Source organism: Cebidichthys violaceus, unplaced genomic scaffold (genome assembly GCF_023349555.1).
Source record: "Cebidichthys violaceus isolate CVI_PGR_0920_01 unplaced genomic scaffold, fCebVio1.0.p SCAF_148, whole genome shotgun sequence".
NCBI lineage: Eukaryota > Metazoa > Chordata > Actinopteri > Perciformes > Stichaeidae > Cebidichthys > Cebidichthys violaceus.
The window spans coordinates 55001-73593 of record NW_027176316.1 but is presented as its reverse complement, the minus strand read 5'-3'; the positions used below and the strand labels follow the sequence as shown (position 1 = coordinate 73593).

The 18593-nt window shown below is 41.3% G+C and overlaps 2 protein-coding genes across 3 annotated transcripts; one reads left to right on the top strand and one right to left on the bottom strand.

Moving 5' to 3' along the window:
• Positions 1-132: 132 nt before the first annotated feature.
• Positions 133-13828, top strand: rac2 (Rac family small GTPase 2). Of its 2 annotated transcripts, none has more exons than XM_068709426.1 (7): positions 133-236; positions 5959-6030; positions 7174-7291; positions 8367-8429; positions 11150-11309; positions 11693-11826; positions 13247-13828. In XM_068709426.1, the coding sequence occupies exons 1-6, from the start codon at positions 202-204 to the stop codon at positions 11821-11823; spliced, it is 579 nt and encodes a 192-aa protein (XP_068565527.1). In that variant the 5' UTR covers positions 133-201; the 3' UTR covers positions 11824-11826; positions 13247-13828. The 2 variants fall into 2 exon arrangements, with proteins under 2 accessions (XP_068565527.1, XP_068565526.1); XM_068709425.1 differs by having other exon boundaries at positions 13241-13828.
• A 2354-nt stretch (positions 13829-16182) lies between these two features.
• On the bottom strand, positions 16183-18543 carry LOC137871563 (putative trypsin-6). Its single transcript, XM_068709422.1, has 6 exons — positions 18481-18543; positions 18027-18204; positions 17630-17809; positions 17287-17345; positions 16911-17062; positions 16183-16781 (listed from the first exon to the last, which is right to left on the bottom strand). Exons 1-6 carry the CDS (start codon positions 18518-18520, stop codon positions 16614-16616), a joined length of 777 nt encoding a protein of 258 aa, XP_068565523.1. The 5' UTR covers positions 18521-18543; the 3' UTR covers positions 16183-16613.
• Positions 18544-18593: the final 50 nt, after the last annotated feature.

Below are 18593 nucleotides of genomic sequence, written 5' to 3'. Positions count from 1 at the left end.
GTTCCGTTGTTTAGAGGCAGAAAAAAAAAGAAAGAAGAGAGATTGGTGCAAAAATGAAGGAAGAGAAGCTGAGAGAGAAGGGGAGGGAGGGAGGGAGGGGAGGGAGGTGTGCAACAATTTCCTGTACTTGCATGCTGATCTGCGTCTGCGAGTCCGTCGAGTGTCACAGTGAAGAGCGCAGACGAAGCTGAGCGGAACAGGATGCAGGCTATCAAATGTGTGGTCGTGGGAGATGGGTACGCCATTATTCTTTTACTTTTTACATTGTTTTAACTCTAGAGGTGTTGACCCGGCTGATGCGTGACGGGGGGGGGACGTTTGGCCCTCAGGGTCAGGATTTTAGGGGTCATTCGATAGAGGTGCTCAAAGATGTTCACGCGGCCTCGAGTCACAGTTCTGTCAAACTTCCGCAGCGTTGCGTCTGTGCGTTGTGGCGTTCTAAAGGGCTGCTGTTAAAGTCGTCGAGGTGTCTCGTGTGTTTTGACAGCGCTGATTCAGAGCGAGGGAGCTGGACGCTGCGGGCCGCGGCATGCAGGGACACGCTGCGTGCTGCAGCAAGCACAGACTGCTCACTGCAGATGGGAACACGAGAAATAACCGTAAAAACAAAAAGAAGAGTGGCTCAGAGGAGAAACAAATAGACAAGAAAGGAGTCTTCATATTGAAGTTGGCCAACATTACACTCTCTAGTATCGGGAAAAAATGATGAATTCGTCGAGTCTAAACTCTGAACAAGTTTGGACAAAGTGTCGTCTTCCACATCAGAGACTCACTTCTTCTTCAAGGTGCGGCAGAAGGGCCGGCTGTCAGGATGGAGGGGGGGGGGGGCGGAAGTGCAGAAGCTGAAGTTAGATAGAGTCAAACATTTACAGGTTACACTTCCTCGTGTGTGTGTGTGTGTGTGTGTGTGTGTGTGTGTGTGTGTGTGTGTGTGTGTGTGTGTTGAATGAGTGTGATTTTGAACTGAAGAGTGAAGAAGGTCGGAGGCCCAACTTTAACACACTAAATCTATATAATCTATATTAAAACAGCATCAATGACGGTCAGCCTTGTTTTTGAGGTGAACACGCTCATCGATTATTGTAACCGTGACGACAAAGCAGCTCATCTTAAAGTCGTAATTCAAACCCAAACTATGATTTTTAACCTATTTTGCTTAAACCTAACCAAACCTCAAAGTCAGTGTCGCAGACCTGTCGATCAATTCAGTGATATGTGATCGAAAAACAAAGTGAAGACGTCGATACACATCATCTTTAAAGATGCGCCTTTTATTTTGAAGTTCCCATGATGCTTCCTGTGTCCCCCCCCCCCCCCCAGACAGAGCTCAGTGACGAAACGGTCAATCCCGTGTTAGCTGCTCTGTGTGAGTTGTTACAAAGAATCAATACAACATGGAATCATAATGAAACTTTTGAGTTAATTAGCGTTAATTGCATGTACCTGTTTTTGGATCTCACTTTCCAGAGAGCCAAACAGTTTTGTCTTTTAGAGGAGTCGTCTGGAGTCGCTCTTTTCTTTGTGCGTTCGGTCACGGTGACCATTTACTCATTTGGACCATGAGCTCAATTACCAACCGGGACAGATATCGACTGAACATTTATCTTTACTATAGAGTTCAGCATCAGAAGACTTTTATTTAAAAACGGAGATGAGGCCTCTTAATTTAGAGGATTATTTTTGTCCAAATCACTTAAAGTTGAACGTCAGTCACTTTTACTTTGTTATTTAAAATCTGAAGAAGTTCAGAGCCAAAAGAAGAGACAATGTGTGACACATCTTGGCTTCTAATGGGGTCGTGACATACTGTGACATTTCATTTCTTTAAATGGGGCCTCAGGAAATAATGTTCATATTCTTTAACTTTATACCTTGAAAACACAACCTCATGGGTTCTAGTTCATCAGGCTGGTCTCATCCAGCATTCCTAGCTATACCTATTAAAATGATTTAATATATTTTCCACGTAATCTTGAAGGAGGAAGTAAAAAGAGTGACGGACGTGAGGACAAACAGCCATCTGTCAGTTCCTTGTGTTCATTTATTCATTCAGTAACTTGTGCACTTCCGTAGTTATTTTAAACCAAATGACCATATTTTCCTGAACCTAATTTAGTAGTTTTGTTTCCTAAACATTCCTGTGAAGACAGAAGTTTTTACTTTGAAAAGCATAGAGCTTGTGCTGCTGGACTTTTGTAGGAAAACACACAAAAGAGAATGGGTGCAGATCTGCAGAGAACACCAACAGCACTAACCGCTAAACGAGAGCAATGTGAGGACAATAACGCCGGGCCGTTCACCAAAATAGTGATTTGTTGGTTTTGTAAAACTGAGACAGAATAATTCAGAAATGCTGAAATGAAACGTTCTATTCTGTCCTCACGACAGCTGTCCGTTGAAGCTGGCTGGGATGTGACTCATTTCTGCCACGAGCTAGCGTAGCATCGCGCCGCGAACATCGCTTTGAGTTTGAGTTTGAGTCTCCACCAGTTTTCACAGAAGACGAACCTCGTGAAGCTTCTTACTGTCCATTAAGAGAAACTCAGCAGCTGCATTGTCTGCTTGAGGTGTGACGACACCAGATGGAACAGGAGTCAAGCTTCTGTTGACAGAGAGAGAGAGAGAGAGAGAGAGAGAGAGAGAGAGAGAGAGAGAGAGAGAGAGAGAGAAGAGGAAGTTGGTCTCAGGTTTGTGGAGAAGTCTGAACAGTGTACAAGCTAACAGTCTGCTGATATATGGCTTTATTGAGGTGTTGGCCTTTCGGGTAGATGGACCGTTTCAACAGCAGGCTAGTTCAATGGAAGTCCTTGAGGCCTAACGAACACATCATTCCTCATAAAACACAATTTACAACCGCGTCCTCTCGTCTTTGTCTTCTGCCCGTCCTCTGCTGGCACAGAAGGCTCACGCAGAGTGGACGACATCACGGTGGAGTTCACGTTCTGCCTTCAGGCGTGACAATGTTTTCATCCGAGGACTCGAATCAGAAATCAGTTTCCTGATTTCACCAGCAGCAGCTCGCATATAGATTAATGAGGTTAACTGGTTAGTCCGGTGTTTGTGTTTGCAGAAACAGAAACACAAAGCCGTTCGCTCCTTTCAATGAACCGTCTTTTCACGCTGGGATGCCTCTCGGCCGAAGCGATCGTCTTGATGAACTCGGAGGTGAACTTGTTGCTGCGTTGTTGTTTTCCATGTTCTCCACTCACATTAGAGGCCTCAGTGTCCGCTCAGCATCCTGGCAGGTTGTACCTGGGATCCTCTTTGTTGTGGTGGACACACACATTATGCATCCATGTGACAAGGCAACGGTCAGAGCTCGTGATTTAGTGCTAAATATCGACAGAGACCATCAAGGACTTTCAACCATGAGACCGGTGTTCGATGCCGCGTGTCCCAAAGTGAAGTTTTGTTGCCTGAATCTATCCGTACGTAGTTATTTTAAGCCCAATCAAGATGATTTGTAACGTAAAGTTGTCCCGAAAAAGAAGTTGTTCAGAGCGACACAAAAAAAACATAGATGACATTTGTGACTATTTCACAAACTGCCCTGAGACTGTGTTGTGTGGATGACATTACATATTGTTCTTTCCTATAAAATGTGTTTGAGATTGTAATCCTTACTAAATGTACCAGTAATCTGATTACCTCTTTTTTGTTCCTGTAACTGTAAGACTACAGTTTTTATCCTCCAATCCTGAGAGAGAGATAGAAAGAGGTTTGGAAAGCTGCTTGGACTGACTGGGTCGTCTCGGAGCGGCTTGTTAGCGCTTAGCTCGCCACAAACTACGTCTCCCAGCATCCAGCGGGACTCATTTCAAAATGAGGCATGGGTGAACTTCACTGTTTCCACTTTGAGTCAGCATCCTTTAAGGTATTTAAGAAAGTGACGTTTCAGGGTAAAAGAACTAAAGATAGACATTAGAGCTTCACTCCATCGTGGATGGACAAAGAGAATAAGGGAGAGAGGGAGGAATCAGAGTTAAATCAGACAGTTAATGTATGCAGCGGACAGAGAAGACGACGGACAACCGGATGTAGAAGACAGAGACGAGATCAGAGCTTGTAGTTTAGCTGGTTCCTGTTTTCAGTAATAACTTCTGAAACAGATCAGTTCCCATTTTGACTCACACGCAGCCACTAAACACACACTTCTATATTTTATATATTAGCCTTCATGACAAAACACTCTCCTAACCCGAGCAGACCGTCTCTCTTTTAGCTCATAGATGAACCCCGACGCTCACATTCCACCGAAACCTGATTCTAACCTTAAAAACTTCAAAAGTCTTCAAACAGCCAGACAGCATGTCGTCACGCTCACGCTGGTCCTCACAAAGATAGACGTTCTCACACACACACACACACACACACACACACACGCTGGGCTGCTCACATTGAGTCATCTTGTTCTAGGCTGAGCACATTTAAAATGCCTCCTTATATAATGAGAGACTCGTTTTTATATTCGTGTCACAAAGAACCTTTTTTTTGTTTTACTTTAATGTTCAGGGTCAGTTCATCCTAACTCCAGGAAGATGTTTCCTCAGCTGTCTGTCGACACGCAGACAATTACAAACAACATCAAAATATTGCTTCCGTCACACGGCTGGATTGTGGAGCAGGAGGTCCTGTTGGTGCACAGGCTGTGTAGAAGAAGAGGACGTCGTCATCGTGACGTCATTTATTAGTTCGTGGACTGATGAGTTCGGTACAAATGTTTTTAAAAAGAGCTTCAACCGGTCTGTTGCTCCACGACGATGTCTGAATGAACTGCGACATGTTGACGTCACAGGCGCCGTAGATATGAACGACTTGGTCCTAAATCTTCTGTATTTGTTTCACTAAAGTATCTAAATTAAAGGTCCTCTTACTGAACAACCAAACACCGTTCTTAAGCTTTGTAGGAGCAGCTGGACAAAGCGCCGTCCTGAAGCCAGGTTTAAAACTCTTCTTTCATTTTGTTCACAAGGGAATTAAAGTACCTAAAGTAGAAGTACTCATTCTGCAGAATGTTCCATTTCAGAATAATATACGTTATATTACTGTATTATAATTATTGATGCAGCTGGTTGAGCTCACTTTACTTACTTCATACATCGTCATGAATTACTTTGTTATATTTCGTTAAAGTAACTAAAGCTGATAAATGTAGTGGAGTAAAAAGTACAATATTTACATCGCGTGAAGTACTAGTAGTGGAGTAGAAGTAGAAATACTATTACAAGTACATTCCACAGATGTTGTTTTTTTCACTCCAGGCAATAAAGTTGTGAAGTATTTTATTTTGTTTCTACTCAACACTGAAACTAATAACTTACAACTACTAATATTTCAACGTCACAATTCATGAAGGTATTTCACAGTTCCACATGTACTTTGAATGTACATGATGTACTCTGGTACCCCCCCCCCCCCCCTCAGGCCACGACTTCTGAGTTCTTATTGTTGAACCGCTGACAGTAAATCTGTGGAGCAGAGTGAGGCGGGCCGGTTGGTACTTGTTCCGTGAACACGTTACCGGGTCTTCAACACGTCTGTCTTGTAGAACGTGACATTAACACGGTACAGAACACGCTATACAGAGAGTATTCTGCCAGCGCTTCATCTCTCACAGTACGGTCGGATTCTTTTCTACAACTTTGTCCTGATTCTTTCCGACACACTCAATCTCACCAGGTTTGAGTGGGTTAATGGTTATGCAGATGATTAACAATTGTTCCACAATGCAATGCAACAAAGAAAACGGACGATCTGCTGTATGAAAATGACGTTTGTGTGGTTGAAGAAAAAGCTCAAGAAGAATCCCCAAAAACACATCTTTAGAAAGAAACCTGTGTTCTACTAATTGTATTATTGTTGTATTTACTGTTGAGTCCTTCAGTCTCTCTGTCTGTCTTCACATCTCACATCCAGTTGATGTTGTCTTCATGTCTCACTGTGTGTGTTTCTATTCAGAGCTGTGGGAAAAACATGTCTCCTCATCAGCTACACGACCAACGCTTTCCCCGGGGAATACATTCCTACTGTGTGAGTATGACGTCTGCTGCTCTCTGAAGGTATACGAGGTACTATGTACTGTACTATGTACTGTGCATAGTACTATGCAGATATAAACACACACACACACACACACACACACACACACACACACACACACACACACACACACTGCAGTACATCTGCAGATATCTGACAGGTTTGGGCAGCAGCAGCCTGCAGGTTCAGAACAAAAGCTTTGATAAAAGAAAAGTAGAAAATGATGACGTAATCCAGTGGACCCCCCCCCCCCCCCCCCCCCTCCTTACTTGTATTTAAGGGAGGTGATGTTTACCTGCTAGCCAACATAATCATAGCAATATTAAACTCAACTTTCAGGAAACTATGGAGACAATCAGGCAATAAAGACAAAATAAATAATAAATATTGTTTTTTTTAGTCTTTAACTGGGACTTTGACACAGGAAGAGCTTTAAAAGTCATGACTGATGTGATCTTTGAATTCGTTAAAAGCCTCGATAGCTTTACTAACTGATGGCGTGAGATGACTGAATATGATGAACATGCACAACAGGAAACAGGATGTTTCTGTTGTGCATCAAAGATCAGAGACGACAGAGATCACTGATCGCTCACTGCTGTTTAGTGCAGAGAAGGTCAACGACGTGCTGGGTCGGGAAAAGTGCTTTACACATAGAACGTAGTTTTATTATGATGACTTCACAAAGCTGACGGAGGAGACTGCAGTGTGTCAATGTGACCACACGGGGGCAGCGCTGCTTCATTATCATAATCTAGAACGTGGGAGTGGTGACTTTAAACAGACGGAGGCCACATACAAAATGCATCATTACTGGAACTGGACGATAAATAGTCAGTTTATGAGCTGATTATTGTGCTAAACATGAAAGTAAACATTGTGTTTTTATATTTACAAAGGTATTTTTTATTTAATCCATATTTCTGGTCATCGTAAACCCTAATAAACTTTAAATAAACCCTAAATCTGTGATACCCTTGGCGTGATTGCTATAAATCAATTTGATTGATTGTTGTATCGATTAAGCAAGTTCTCCTTCACATGCTCCTTCGTGCTCCTCCGTGCTCCTTCGTGCTCCTTCGTGCTCCTTTGTGCTCCTTCATGTTCCTTCATGCTCCTTCATGCTCCCCACAGGTTTGACAACTACTCGGCCAACGTGATGGTGGACAGCAAGCCGGTCAACCTGGGCCTCTGGGATACTGCTGGACAGGAAGACTACGACAGGCTCCGCCCACTGTCCTACCCACAGACGGTACACACACACACACACACACACACACACACACACAAACAATTCATTAGAAGAGATTATATATATATATATATATATATATATATATATATATATATATATATATATATATATGTAAAGCCCAGGAGAGTGAAATTGTGAAATTGTCCGCTGCTAAACATCAAATATTACACAGAAAGAAAAATTGTTATAATGTGAGACTTCACTGTGTTTCAGTATGAATATTAAACATGAAAGGAACAAAACAAATGTAGTTTTATATGCAACAGTAGAGACACGTATTGAATGAGAGTTTGGCCAAAATTATTGCAATATTGAAGATTGTCAAGTGTGTCATTTGGAGTGAGATGTTCCTTTTTTTTGGGACCAGAAAATCGTTTGATTTAATCCAAAAAAAATAATCAAAGCAGTAATTTTATGCCAAATTAATTTTTCAGTTTGTATTTTTGTTGCAGTTTTTTTTATCCTAAAACACACAATAGAATATTTTATTTATTTATTTATTTTAATTTTTTCTATATTGTATCACCATGTAGCCCCGCCCCTAAAGCATCCCCTGCTTTACCCCTTAAATTACTCGCTTCATTCTGCTTCATCTACATGTGAGAAGAGATACGAACAGAGAACACCAACCACAGCTGACTCCCATTTCTGCACCGCCTGATTACACGTTTCAATTCCCCGTCATGTGTATACATTGCAGACAGGGTCCACGAGCATCTGTAGCTGTCCTATTGCTGTCTCTACGGACTCTCTCTGTATCTGACTCGGTCCATGTTGACTGAGGAAAACCCATTCTATAGATCTGCCCTTTTACAGAGCATACATGGCAGAGAATTGAATTGGTTGGTCTTCTCTGTTTGTATTTTATAGATGTAGCAGAATGCAGCAAATTGCAATCGATGGGATTTTCTTTTTTTACAAATATGTGGAAGTAATGATGCTAAAATTAGATTTTGGGTCAGATTAACCAGAATTTAAACGTCCATAATGCCCTTTTCCATAAAATAAGTCATGTAGTCATGAAGTGTGGTCAGATGTGTCCTCCGTCTCATCTCATTGTCTCTCCTTGTAGGACGTTTTCCTCATCTGTTTCTCTCTGGTGAGCCCGGCGTCCTACGAGAACGTCAGAGCCAAGGTGAGTCTTTGTTTCTGAGGTGCATTTTTTATTTGTACATTTTTATACGTCGCCCACTTGTATCTGTGAACTCAAGTAGTAACAACAAGGGGTTAGCCTCTACCATCATCTAGTTGCTGCCTCTTCTTGCCGAATCAGACGGACGGGAGGTGGTTCGCTTGTGTGTGCGAGAATCAAAAGAAAGATAGCAAGACTTTAAAGAGCAGCCTTAGTCGTACAACAATAATCAAACAAAGATGTCTTCAAAAGAGCTGCCTGTGGTTCTGCAGGGAGAATGACGCAGGGGGGATTTAAAATGCAACAGTTTGACATTTGGTCTGACAGACAATTCGATTGTGGGCTGTCACAGATAATTGAATTCATCTAATTTAAGGGAACGACTCCACTGAACACTGATGGTGAAGACTATAATGTGCCGATAGTACGGTGGCCCTGAGAGCTCAAAGCTCTGCAAACCAAAAAAAAACATGCAAATAGACAGAAAACAATTCAACAACACGTGGGCAGCATTTGGAAAAAGTGCTGCAAGAAGCTCCCAACATAAAAAAACACACTAAAAATGACACTAAACACTAAAAATGTATGCACACGGCTGGGACATTTCTCTCCGAGAGGGTTCCACCCACAGGCTGTTTATAAGACGTGGACGTCGTGACGTCACTCGTTGGTTTGTGGACTGACGTTTTGAAGCCTTCGAGTTCGGCGATAGACATGGCTCATTGACTTCAACCTCAGCTCTTTTCCCTTCACATCCCTTCCTTCATCAGAGTCAGTGAGCTCGTTCTTTGAGTGCGGAGAGGTTGACAACTATTGACAGCGAGGCACCTGAATGTCAGGCACATTTAAAGTGTAATGACATGTAGAGCTTGTCTCAATGTCCATCCATCACCACTCACACTGTATTCCCTCTGCGCTACATCACAAGAGACACACAATCAACCGGAGAGAAAGGTCAGGGATATTTATGGAGTTAGAAGGAAATGAGATCTCTCATCTACACTGTTGCACTACATAAAGACACGTGATAAAAAAAAGTAAAGCAGATAGCAAATTACACAAACAACCCTGTCTGGCTTTTAATCGCATGCTGTCGTCCAACGGATGTGCCGGACCAACCGCAGCGTATCGCTAACAGTGGAATAATGAGTGATACCTTACAAAAAGTCTCTCCTCATTTTTCGTGCGTTTTCCTACGAAAGTACAGCAACACGTGTTCATTTCCACTTGTTACATGCATACATTTCAAAATAAACTTCCGTCTTCGCAGGAAAGTTTAGGAAACAAAGACGACTTTGTGAGGTTTAGGCAGGTTTAGGTGGGAGATCTGTGTTTGTTGGACCTTGGTTTTTGAGGTCTGTATAGTTCCTCGTTCACGATTACGTGGACAACGTATGAAATGAGTTCGTGGGATGAATTATGGTGCATTATTTTTCGTCGGTATAGCTATAAAAGCTGGAGGAGAACAGCCTGGATATTGCCGTTAGTCCAAGTTAGCCGACATCGGTCCAACTCAAGTGTCAGGTCCAGTAAGACAAGTCCAAGTCAAGCTTTAAGTCATCCAGCAGAAGTCGCAGTCAAGTCTTAAAGGCAATTGAAGTACAAGTAAAATCATTCAGAGCCCGTCTCAAAACACAAGTCATTCAAGACAAGTCAAAGGTGCTTCAGAGGAAGCTTTGAGTCAAGTCTCTCGTCAAACGACAGTAAAGTCTGACGGCTTTTCAGCACGTCAGGTCTCAAGTCAGTCGAAACAAGTCAAGTCTCAAGTCCTTTTGGGCATTTCTAAGTCAAGTCTCTGCAAATTGCAAAGCACATTTATAAGTTCGGGATTTCAAAAAAGTACAGTCTTTAGGGAGTCAGTTTTCAATGAAGTCAAATTCTCATGGCAGTCAAGTTCATGTTAAGTGTCAACCTAACTCCCAAGTTTAAAGTTCTGGTGAAATGTGTAGTGGACCTGCTGTAGAGAACATGCCAAGTTCAGGAAATACTAACTTGATAAGTGTGGTTTCAAAAGTTTACCGTATCAGAACCTTTATTTGAATGTATTTTAAAGAGACTTCTTCGGCGATGAAGCTGGAGAGAGAGAGAGAGAGAGAAATAAGGAGTCCATGAATTTGTATTTAAGAGTGGTCGAATTACTCGGTAAGACGTTTGAATAGGATTGGCTCAAAGAAGCAGCAGTACGATACATCAAGTAATACCAATAATCCCCACCCGTCAGATGGCTTGTGTGAGCACACTACTCCACTAAGCTGGTGAGATTTGCCAATCAACAACTACAACTGTCACTTCGGGGCGCTTACAGAATCTTTCTTTGAACCTAATTCTTTTAACAGATAGCATCTGTCATTTCCTCACTGAGGAAAATGGATGACGAGAGGATAAAAGAGGTAAAGAGTAGAGTGTGAGAGAGAGAGAGAGAGAGAGAGAGAGAGAGAGAGAGAGAGAGAGAGAGAGAGAGAGAGAGAGAGAGAGAAGTCGGGAAAGGGAGACGGAAGGTGGGGAGGAAGAGGAAAACTAGAGATCAGAGGAAAAAGAAGGGAAAATATGAAAATGAAAGCCTCACTCATGTACTCAAGTTTCATTACCTATAACTTTTATAAGACTCATTTCGAGACGATTCTTTAACACGAGGCTGACTCCGGCATCCATCTTTACTGCTTCCAACTTTCTCTTCTCGTCTTCCTCTCTTCTCATTGTGTCTGCCTTTCAATTCTGTCCAGTGGTACCCGGAGGTCCGCCACCACTGCCCCTCCACCCCCATCATCCTGGTGGGCACCAAGCTGGATCTGAGGGACGAGAAGGAAACCATCGAGAAGCTGAAGGAAAAGAAGCTGGCACCGATCACCTACCCTCAGGGCCTGGCTCTGGCCAAGGAGATAGGTGAGTAATGCTGCTGGGGTCCTCTCAGGTCTTAGGCGACGGGAATGTGTTGCCTTCTTGGCTGATTTTAACTGAGATACTGAGGTAAATGTGATCAACGTATTATGGATAGTTTGCACTTGATGTCGGTTGATTTATGTATTCATTTATCCGGGTCTGAAGAGTGAAGCCAGAGCTTCATGTGTTAAAGCTGCATTCTCTCTGGTGTCCACCAGGGGGCGACTCCTCTGGTTGTATAGAAGTCTAGTCTAAAATGACTCTACTTCTCTCTTGATTTATTCCCTATTTATTGTTGGATCTGCTGATAACAGCTCAACCAGATATGTATGTTTTTGTTCATTTTCAGCCTACTTTACCTCACTTTATGTTTGTCACTTTTTCAGATTCAGTGAAGTACCTGGAGTGCTCGGCTTTGACCCAGCGCGGCCTGAAGACTGTGTTCGATGAGGCCATCCGGGCCGTGCTCTGTCCTCAGCCCACCAAGGTGAAGAAGAAGCCCTGCTCACTGCTCTAAACGGTAAGACCGAAGTAAACGCAGAGGCACAGCGGCCTGTCTCACAGCAGACATTTTGACTTGTCCTGGTAGGAAACTGATAACACTATCGATGGCTGCCTTCCATTCAAGTGTCCCAGTGAGAGTGAGACATGCAAGATACCAAGATATCAAAGCAGCTAAATGGAATTCAGCCATCATTGATTTAATTATGCTTAAAAAATGAATAAATAATAAAAAGCCTATTGAAAGACACACAAGTGGGGGACAGAATGAATTCCTTAGTTTGCTTTTCCTGGACCATAAGTCTGAACACATCCCACTCCACTTGTGAGGACTCTTGATCACTGGGCAGCGAGATCTGGACGATCCCTGAAAGATGATCCAAAGGCTTCTATTTTAACCAAACAAGCAGTTTCACACACTTTGACAAAGAGAATAAAAGAGAATCATAAAGAGAGATGCTGCAAGGTGAAGACAGAAGGAATGAAAGGAGGCGATAATACAACGAGAATAAAGGCCGGTTCTTCTGAAGCGATGAAATAAAAAGCTCCCATCACAGAACGTGGGTAATTATCCCCAAACCTTCAGGGCACATTTCTTATTTTTCAGGAAGAGGACACTGACACACAACGCAGTGAGCTAGAAAATACAGAACTGATTTGACAAACAACAATCCACGGCTTTTCCTCCACAGGAGATGCATTAGTAATTGAAAAACACACAGCCTAAAGAATAAAGAGGAGCTAATTTTGAGCTCTCGCTCTTTATTATTACCATAATCATTGTAGAACTCATTGCATCCCGCTGGTATTTCAATATGTACAGAGAGAATTTAAAGACGTGTGTCAGAGCAATTATTTTTTCACAATTGCACGTGGAATAACGAGTCCCTTCTTCACTGAGATAAATAACTGTTTTTGTTCTTAATATAGAGGCGAGAAAACGTTTTCATATGCAGCTTGTTTCCTTCATTTCCCATAAAACTAAATCCTCACATCTGTTTCTCCTGGATTATGGTCGCAATTTTATGGAACATGGTTAACTTTGATAATTGAAACAAAACAAAACAAAAACGCAACAAAAGTACTTGGTTAAGTTTAGTAGAATATCATGTTTTTTTTAAACGTTTGTTATGTTCTTTAAGTTACGGACTCAAATTAAAGTAAGTGACTTTTGGTCTCACAGGAGACACGAACAGCAGTCTCCTGAGTGAAGGTCCTGTGTTTTTTTGACCAAACCAAGCATCTTTTTCTGTATATCAGAGGACTTTGATTGGAACTGTATTTGTGATGAAAAACCAACTTAAATCTGAGAGAAAATATGTTTTTGTTAATATGTAATTGAAAAAGCAGATATATTAGAATGTCATTGTTTAGGAGACCGGTCTGGTTTGTGTATGATGTTACAGATTCATGTGGACTGCATTGTCTTGCAGGACCAGAAAGAAGACAGAAAGAGATTCAGACTGATGACCCGAGGTTAAGAAAGAAGAAGATTTGAAAGTTCTGTTATGTTTCTAATAGAAAACTACAAATAGAGTTCCACTAGTTAAAAGAAATAATGCTTTTGCAGTTATGATAAAACGGTAGCAAACCTTTCTGTGCAGCATACAGAGATTGATTTTTAAAGTGCATTACGGATTCTGCGCCAGGCAGAATCTCTCTGTACAATATACAAATTCAACGGAATAAATCACTAGATGTGGATGTAACAAACTGCCCCAGTTCACACACTATAGATCCACCCCGCTAGCTTAAATCTAAGACCTGGAGCAGAATGCTAGCTTTATCCAATGTGCCAAAATGAATTTACTCACTGCCCTTCAGGGGGCAACAATAAACATGTCTTGGGTGATAATATTTAGTACTGAGTGCAAAGATAGTGTTGCAGTAAGATTGGTTGATAATTATTGTTGTTTTGAGAGTGACGAACAATGAAAAAACACGAGGATCAGGAATGTAGTTTTTGAATGAGCAGGGAGCTGAACAATGTTGTATCTGAATAAAAGTTATTACAAACGTATTATTTGTTGTGATATTGAAATAAAAGACATTTTATCAAGAAAAAACACCCGCCGAGAAAATGTCATTTCCACTTTGGTAAACCACATTGCTGATGTGAGGATCAAACCTGTGGTTTTCCAGTTATTGCATATTTCTCCGGCTCCACGAAAGCAGCATCGGTCATGGGTCATCGCCTACATGAGAGAGCTCAGTGTGGAGGTAACGCGGATGTATCTGACGGCATTTATACCATCTGCTGCGAGCATCATCCGTCTCACTTTGCTTTCCCAGAGGCCGAAACATCAGGACTGTGGCATCAATCTGACTTCAATCACAGATTAACTGACTAATGCTGTAAATGGGGGGAGAGGTCATTGTTGTCTCCCCGCCAGGTGGGAAACATCGCTCATTGTTTGTTTAGGTGTGTGTGTTGGTGAGAAGGGAATCAGGTGCCACTAACAGGGTTATAGACGTTATTTAAAGCTCTCATTGTGTTCACTATGTTTGTTCTATCATGATATAAGTTAAAGCTAACCGCTGCATGGATTATGTCCAGTGGGAACATTTATTCCCGGGAGCAAAGTACTACATTAGTGTATCGCACTGAAATCCTCCGGAGCCTAAAGTTAAGACAACACGACAGTGGTTCTCCACAAACGCTGCAAGAGGCACTGCTTTGTGGGCCGAGCGATCTTCACAGAGGAGTAAACGTGCAAAGGGCTGTGAAATAAGCAAAGATCGAGTAAAGAGAACCGACGTAAAAGAGAATAAACTATGCTTTTTAACACTTATTTTATTATATAACCCATCCTCAGCATTACGGAGCAGAGGGCAGCTGTAAAGGGCCCAGGAAGCAACTTGGGGGTTCAGTGTCTCGCTCAAAGACACTTTGACATGAAGAGACAGCATTTGAACTGAACCAGAGCCGATACACAATGAACAGAATTTATAATACATCATTTACAACATGCAGTAAATTTCTCAGATAGATTGTTGTGCATTTTTGAAGCATGTCTCTGCATTAAATCTATTTCTTTCCAGCCTCTTCAGAGGTTTAGCCCTTTATCAAACAGCAGCCAGTGAAAAGGTGTCTGCTCTGCAGGAGTGAGGTATGCAGCCTTTTCAAACCAGATTATCCTTGTTTTGAGATCAAATTGGAGAATTTGGGCACCGGCAGCTCAGATTAGGATCAATACGGACGCTTATCACCTGATAAGGCATTAATGTGTTCTACCATTGCAGGCTTCCCTTTAAATGAGCAGTCAGGTTGTGTATACGCTCCGGAGAAAACACAAAGACATGGCTGCAAGCCATTTACACAAGGAAGAAGTGTTAAAATGATGTGTGTGAGGGAGTCGTTGAAATCCCTGCTCCAGCCAGTAGAAGCAGTGCTGAGCATGGACTTCAACACTCATACAACTTCAAGTCCCCACTGGGCTAAAATTAAATAAAAATATCACCAGAGTGTTTTAGACATGATATTAGCTTGATTTAAAGCCTGACCGATAGGGGACTTCCAAAATGTCCCTTGTTGGCAACGGAGTCCCCTGTTGGTCAATGTGTAGCAACGTGTAAGTCCACTGTTGGATAGTTAGGTAAATGTTTATACAAACACACACTCACACACTGTGCTGTGAGTTGTTTTGGTTGTAAAGGAATGTGAATCCCTGTAAAAACAACCCTGAGTCGAGTAGGATGAGTTCAACATCATGTGACCGCCCCCTACAGGCTGCAGTGGTGATTACAGCCACATATACTGCATGAGGTGAAGGGTACAGGTGCATGCAGCTGTTGTAAAAACAACAGGAAGTTAGGTGTTGTATTGTTGTTAAGATCATGTCAGAAGGTGAAGCTGCAGCAGAGACACAGATCATGGAGGAGATTAAGATCATTCAACACTTGATACAGTTTTGATCAAAAATCAAACAGGGATGTTATTGTTGTCTTCTGGATATGACATAATTCAAAACCTTTATGATCCATGGCACATAAAAAGATCACTTTATGATCTAACAGTTTGATCCTTCTTCACAACTAACATTTCACATGGAGGGCTTCAAGTTAAATATAAAACTCTGCCAAGAAAGAGTAAAAGACCCTCCCCTGATTTACCAGAAATGAATACAAAAATAAAATCTAAAACTGATTAATAAAAACAAAAGCATCCCTTCTTTTCCTGCCCTTTCCCCACCAATAATAAGGTAGTAAGTAGAGCAGCTATAATCACTGTTATTATAAGAACACACTGCCCCCACATGGCCAAAATACATCTTATTGTAGCTTTAGAGATATTGATTAGTGGAGCTTTAAACGTCACAGAAATCTGTTTGTGTATTTTTTCTGAGACACTGAAAACAAAAAGAACAACAAACGATTGTGAGTCATCTTCATTTTATTATAAGTGACAACATTGTACAAGAAGAGTCATATGGATTATCATAGTTATCAGTATTGTTGAAAGAATAGCAGACTATCACATTTGGCACTTTGTTGTTTTTCAATACAATGACTGTAAAATAACACATGTTAACATCTACAGATGTGTTTTTATATATTTTGATTATTATTTTTTATCATAAGGGTTTGACACCAACAATGTGTAAACTAAGAGTTATAACTCAGACACTACCATGTGAAGAATAAAGTCATAGAATAACAGTTATTGTTTGTCTTAAAGGGCTTCACTAACATTTAATCAATAGAAAATATGTATCAATTACAAATTCAGAGTAACTCAACAGTTTTCTTAATGCTTGAGAAATGTCTGTTAAATGACAGAACAATTTACAGTAGAGCACAGCGTACTCATCCCTTTCTGGGTCTGCGAATACCAATAGTGGTTTCGATCCAACGCATGTAAATATCTGCACAGACGTCCATCGATTTAGCTCGTCCGTCGCAGGCATACACTTTAGATAATACATTGACACCATAAATCATGCCATTGTACACCAGTCCTCCACCAGAGTCACCCTGTGAGAGAAACATATATATTTAGTGTAACAGATTTTTGTGTCATTTATTGTAATACTCATTTATAATGAATTAGTAAAAGCTTGTAATGACTTGAAGAGAAGATGGTTAGAAGTCATGCCAACTCACTGAAGAGATATCCACTTTAGCGTCTTGGAAACAGAGTAAGGGTGGAAACTTTTTTGGTAAGATCTTCTGCTTACATCTATCGGTCCAATGGCATTTGACAACCTTGGTGTTTGCACATTGGAGAGGCTTTGATGTATCTACAAGACCTTCATCTAGATGGAAATAGAAAAAGTGAGCTCTAAAGTATTTTTATTACGTAAATATATGACTATAATAAAAAAGCAACACACTTCTGAGACAAAATAAATGTGTTGAATGTAAACATAGTCTGCAGTGTTACCAAACACACAATCTAAATAACAACACTAACTGTAATTAAAAAAATAGATTATTGTTTTATGAACATAAATTGTAAAATAAACAAGATACATCTCACCATTATAATGACCAGGAAGAGCAGATGAGAAATAACCTGCAATCTGAACTTCATCATCTCTGAAATACAAGAAGAAGAACAAAAACTTTTTTATAGCAGTTTTCTAATTCCAGAAACAAACAACTTTACATTTAGATGTTCTTCTTTAACAACACTCTCTCTTGCCACAGTCCTGCCCATGTTGATTCTTTTGTTCACGTTCTAGAAGCATTTCTTATTCTATTTCCAGGGTAGATGAAAACAAAACTCTGTGGTTTAGCTCCTCTCTGTAAAGATATCAGAGCAATTCATCTTTTTGAGTTGAACTGTCAGACGGATTAAAGGAGCAAAGATCACTACTCACTTTTTGGGTTGATGTTTACAGTCAGGAAGTGGTACAGGTGGAATCAGAGTGGGGTTAGGTAGCTTCAGCAGCATGATGTCATGGTCCATGTCATTTTTGCCCTTAAAGATCTCAGGTGGGCCGCTGATCATCACTCCATTTTTTGAATTTGGGTCTCTACCAAAAACTGCTTTTATAGGCCTATAAATAAGTAAAGATACAGAGAAACATCAGTGAACTACTATAGATGCATCGTAGTGTAATATTAGTTTCTGAACATGAACATGATCAATGCTTTCTCCATAAAGTGAATGCTATAGTTTTCAATCAGATCACTACTGACTGCTGCTTTCAGATTGACTTTATGAAGGAGAAACATGTGGTGACGAGTTTTAAAGTAAAGTTGTCATTTTCTCACCATCCTGGTTCCCAGCAGTGAGCTGCAGTCAGAATCCACTGGTCACTGATCAGAGAGCCGCTACAGAAGGGCTTACCGTTAATTGTTAAAAACACATGGTACCCACGCTCCGTATTGGTACAATCGTGACCTCCGATGATTCTCTTCTGCAGATCCACCACCGTGCCCACTGTGACACCTGAAACACAAAGTCCTCCATCACTGTGAGCTAGAACAGAAAACAGCAATTCACTTTGAAGGAACTTTATTACATTACAGTCATTTAGCAGACGCTTTTATCCGAAGCGACTTACAATTCAGTATCTATCTACAGAGCAGCTACGGGAGCAATTTGGGGGTTAAGTGTCTTGCTCAAGGACACATTGACATGAGACCAGTAGAGCAGGAGCCGGGGATCGAACCGATCTCCACTTAGCCACGGCCACCCTCATAATATATAAACTTAGTGACTCACCGACCCACAGCACAAAGAGAAGAGACGTCAGATGCGCCATCGCTGTCGTTCTCCCTCTAAGGACTGCCCTCCTGGTGTGAGAGTGTCGGCTTATTAAGTCTCTTCACTCTGTG

Bases quoted from the DNA above. Each gene is read 5' to 3' on its own strand.
- rac2 (XM_068709426.1), top strand. From the start codon at position 202: ATGCAGGCTATCAAATGTGTGGTCGTGGGAGATGG. The intron at 237-5,958 runs GTACGCCATTAT...GTTTCTATTCAG, and splicing joins TGTGTGGTCGTGGGAGATGG to AGCTGTGGGAAAAACATGTC. The intron at 7,292-8,366 runs GTACACACACAC...CTCTCCTTGTAG, and splicing joins CACTGTCCTACCCACAGACG to GACGTTTTCCTCATCTGTTT.
- LOC137871563 (XM_068709422.1), bottom strand. From the start codon at position 18,520: ATGGCGCATCTGACGTCTCTTCTCTTTGTGCTGTGGGTCG. The intron at 18,205-18,480 runs GTGAGTCACTAA...TTTGTGTTTCAG, and splicing joins TCTCTTTGTGCTGTGGGTCG to GTGTCACAGTGGGCACGGTG. The intron at 16,782-16,910 runs GTGAGTTGGCAT...TTTCTCTCACAG, and splicing joins CTAAAGTGGATATCTCTTCA to GGTGACTCTGGTGGAGGACT.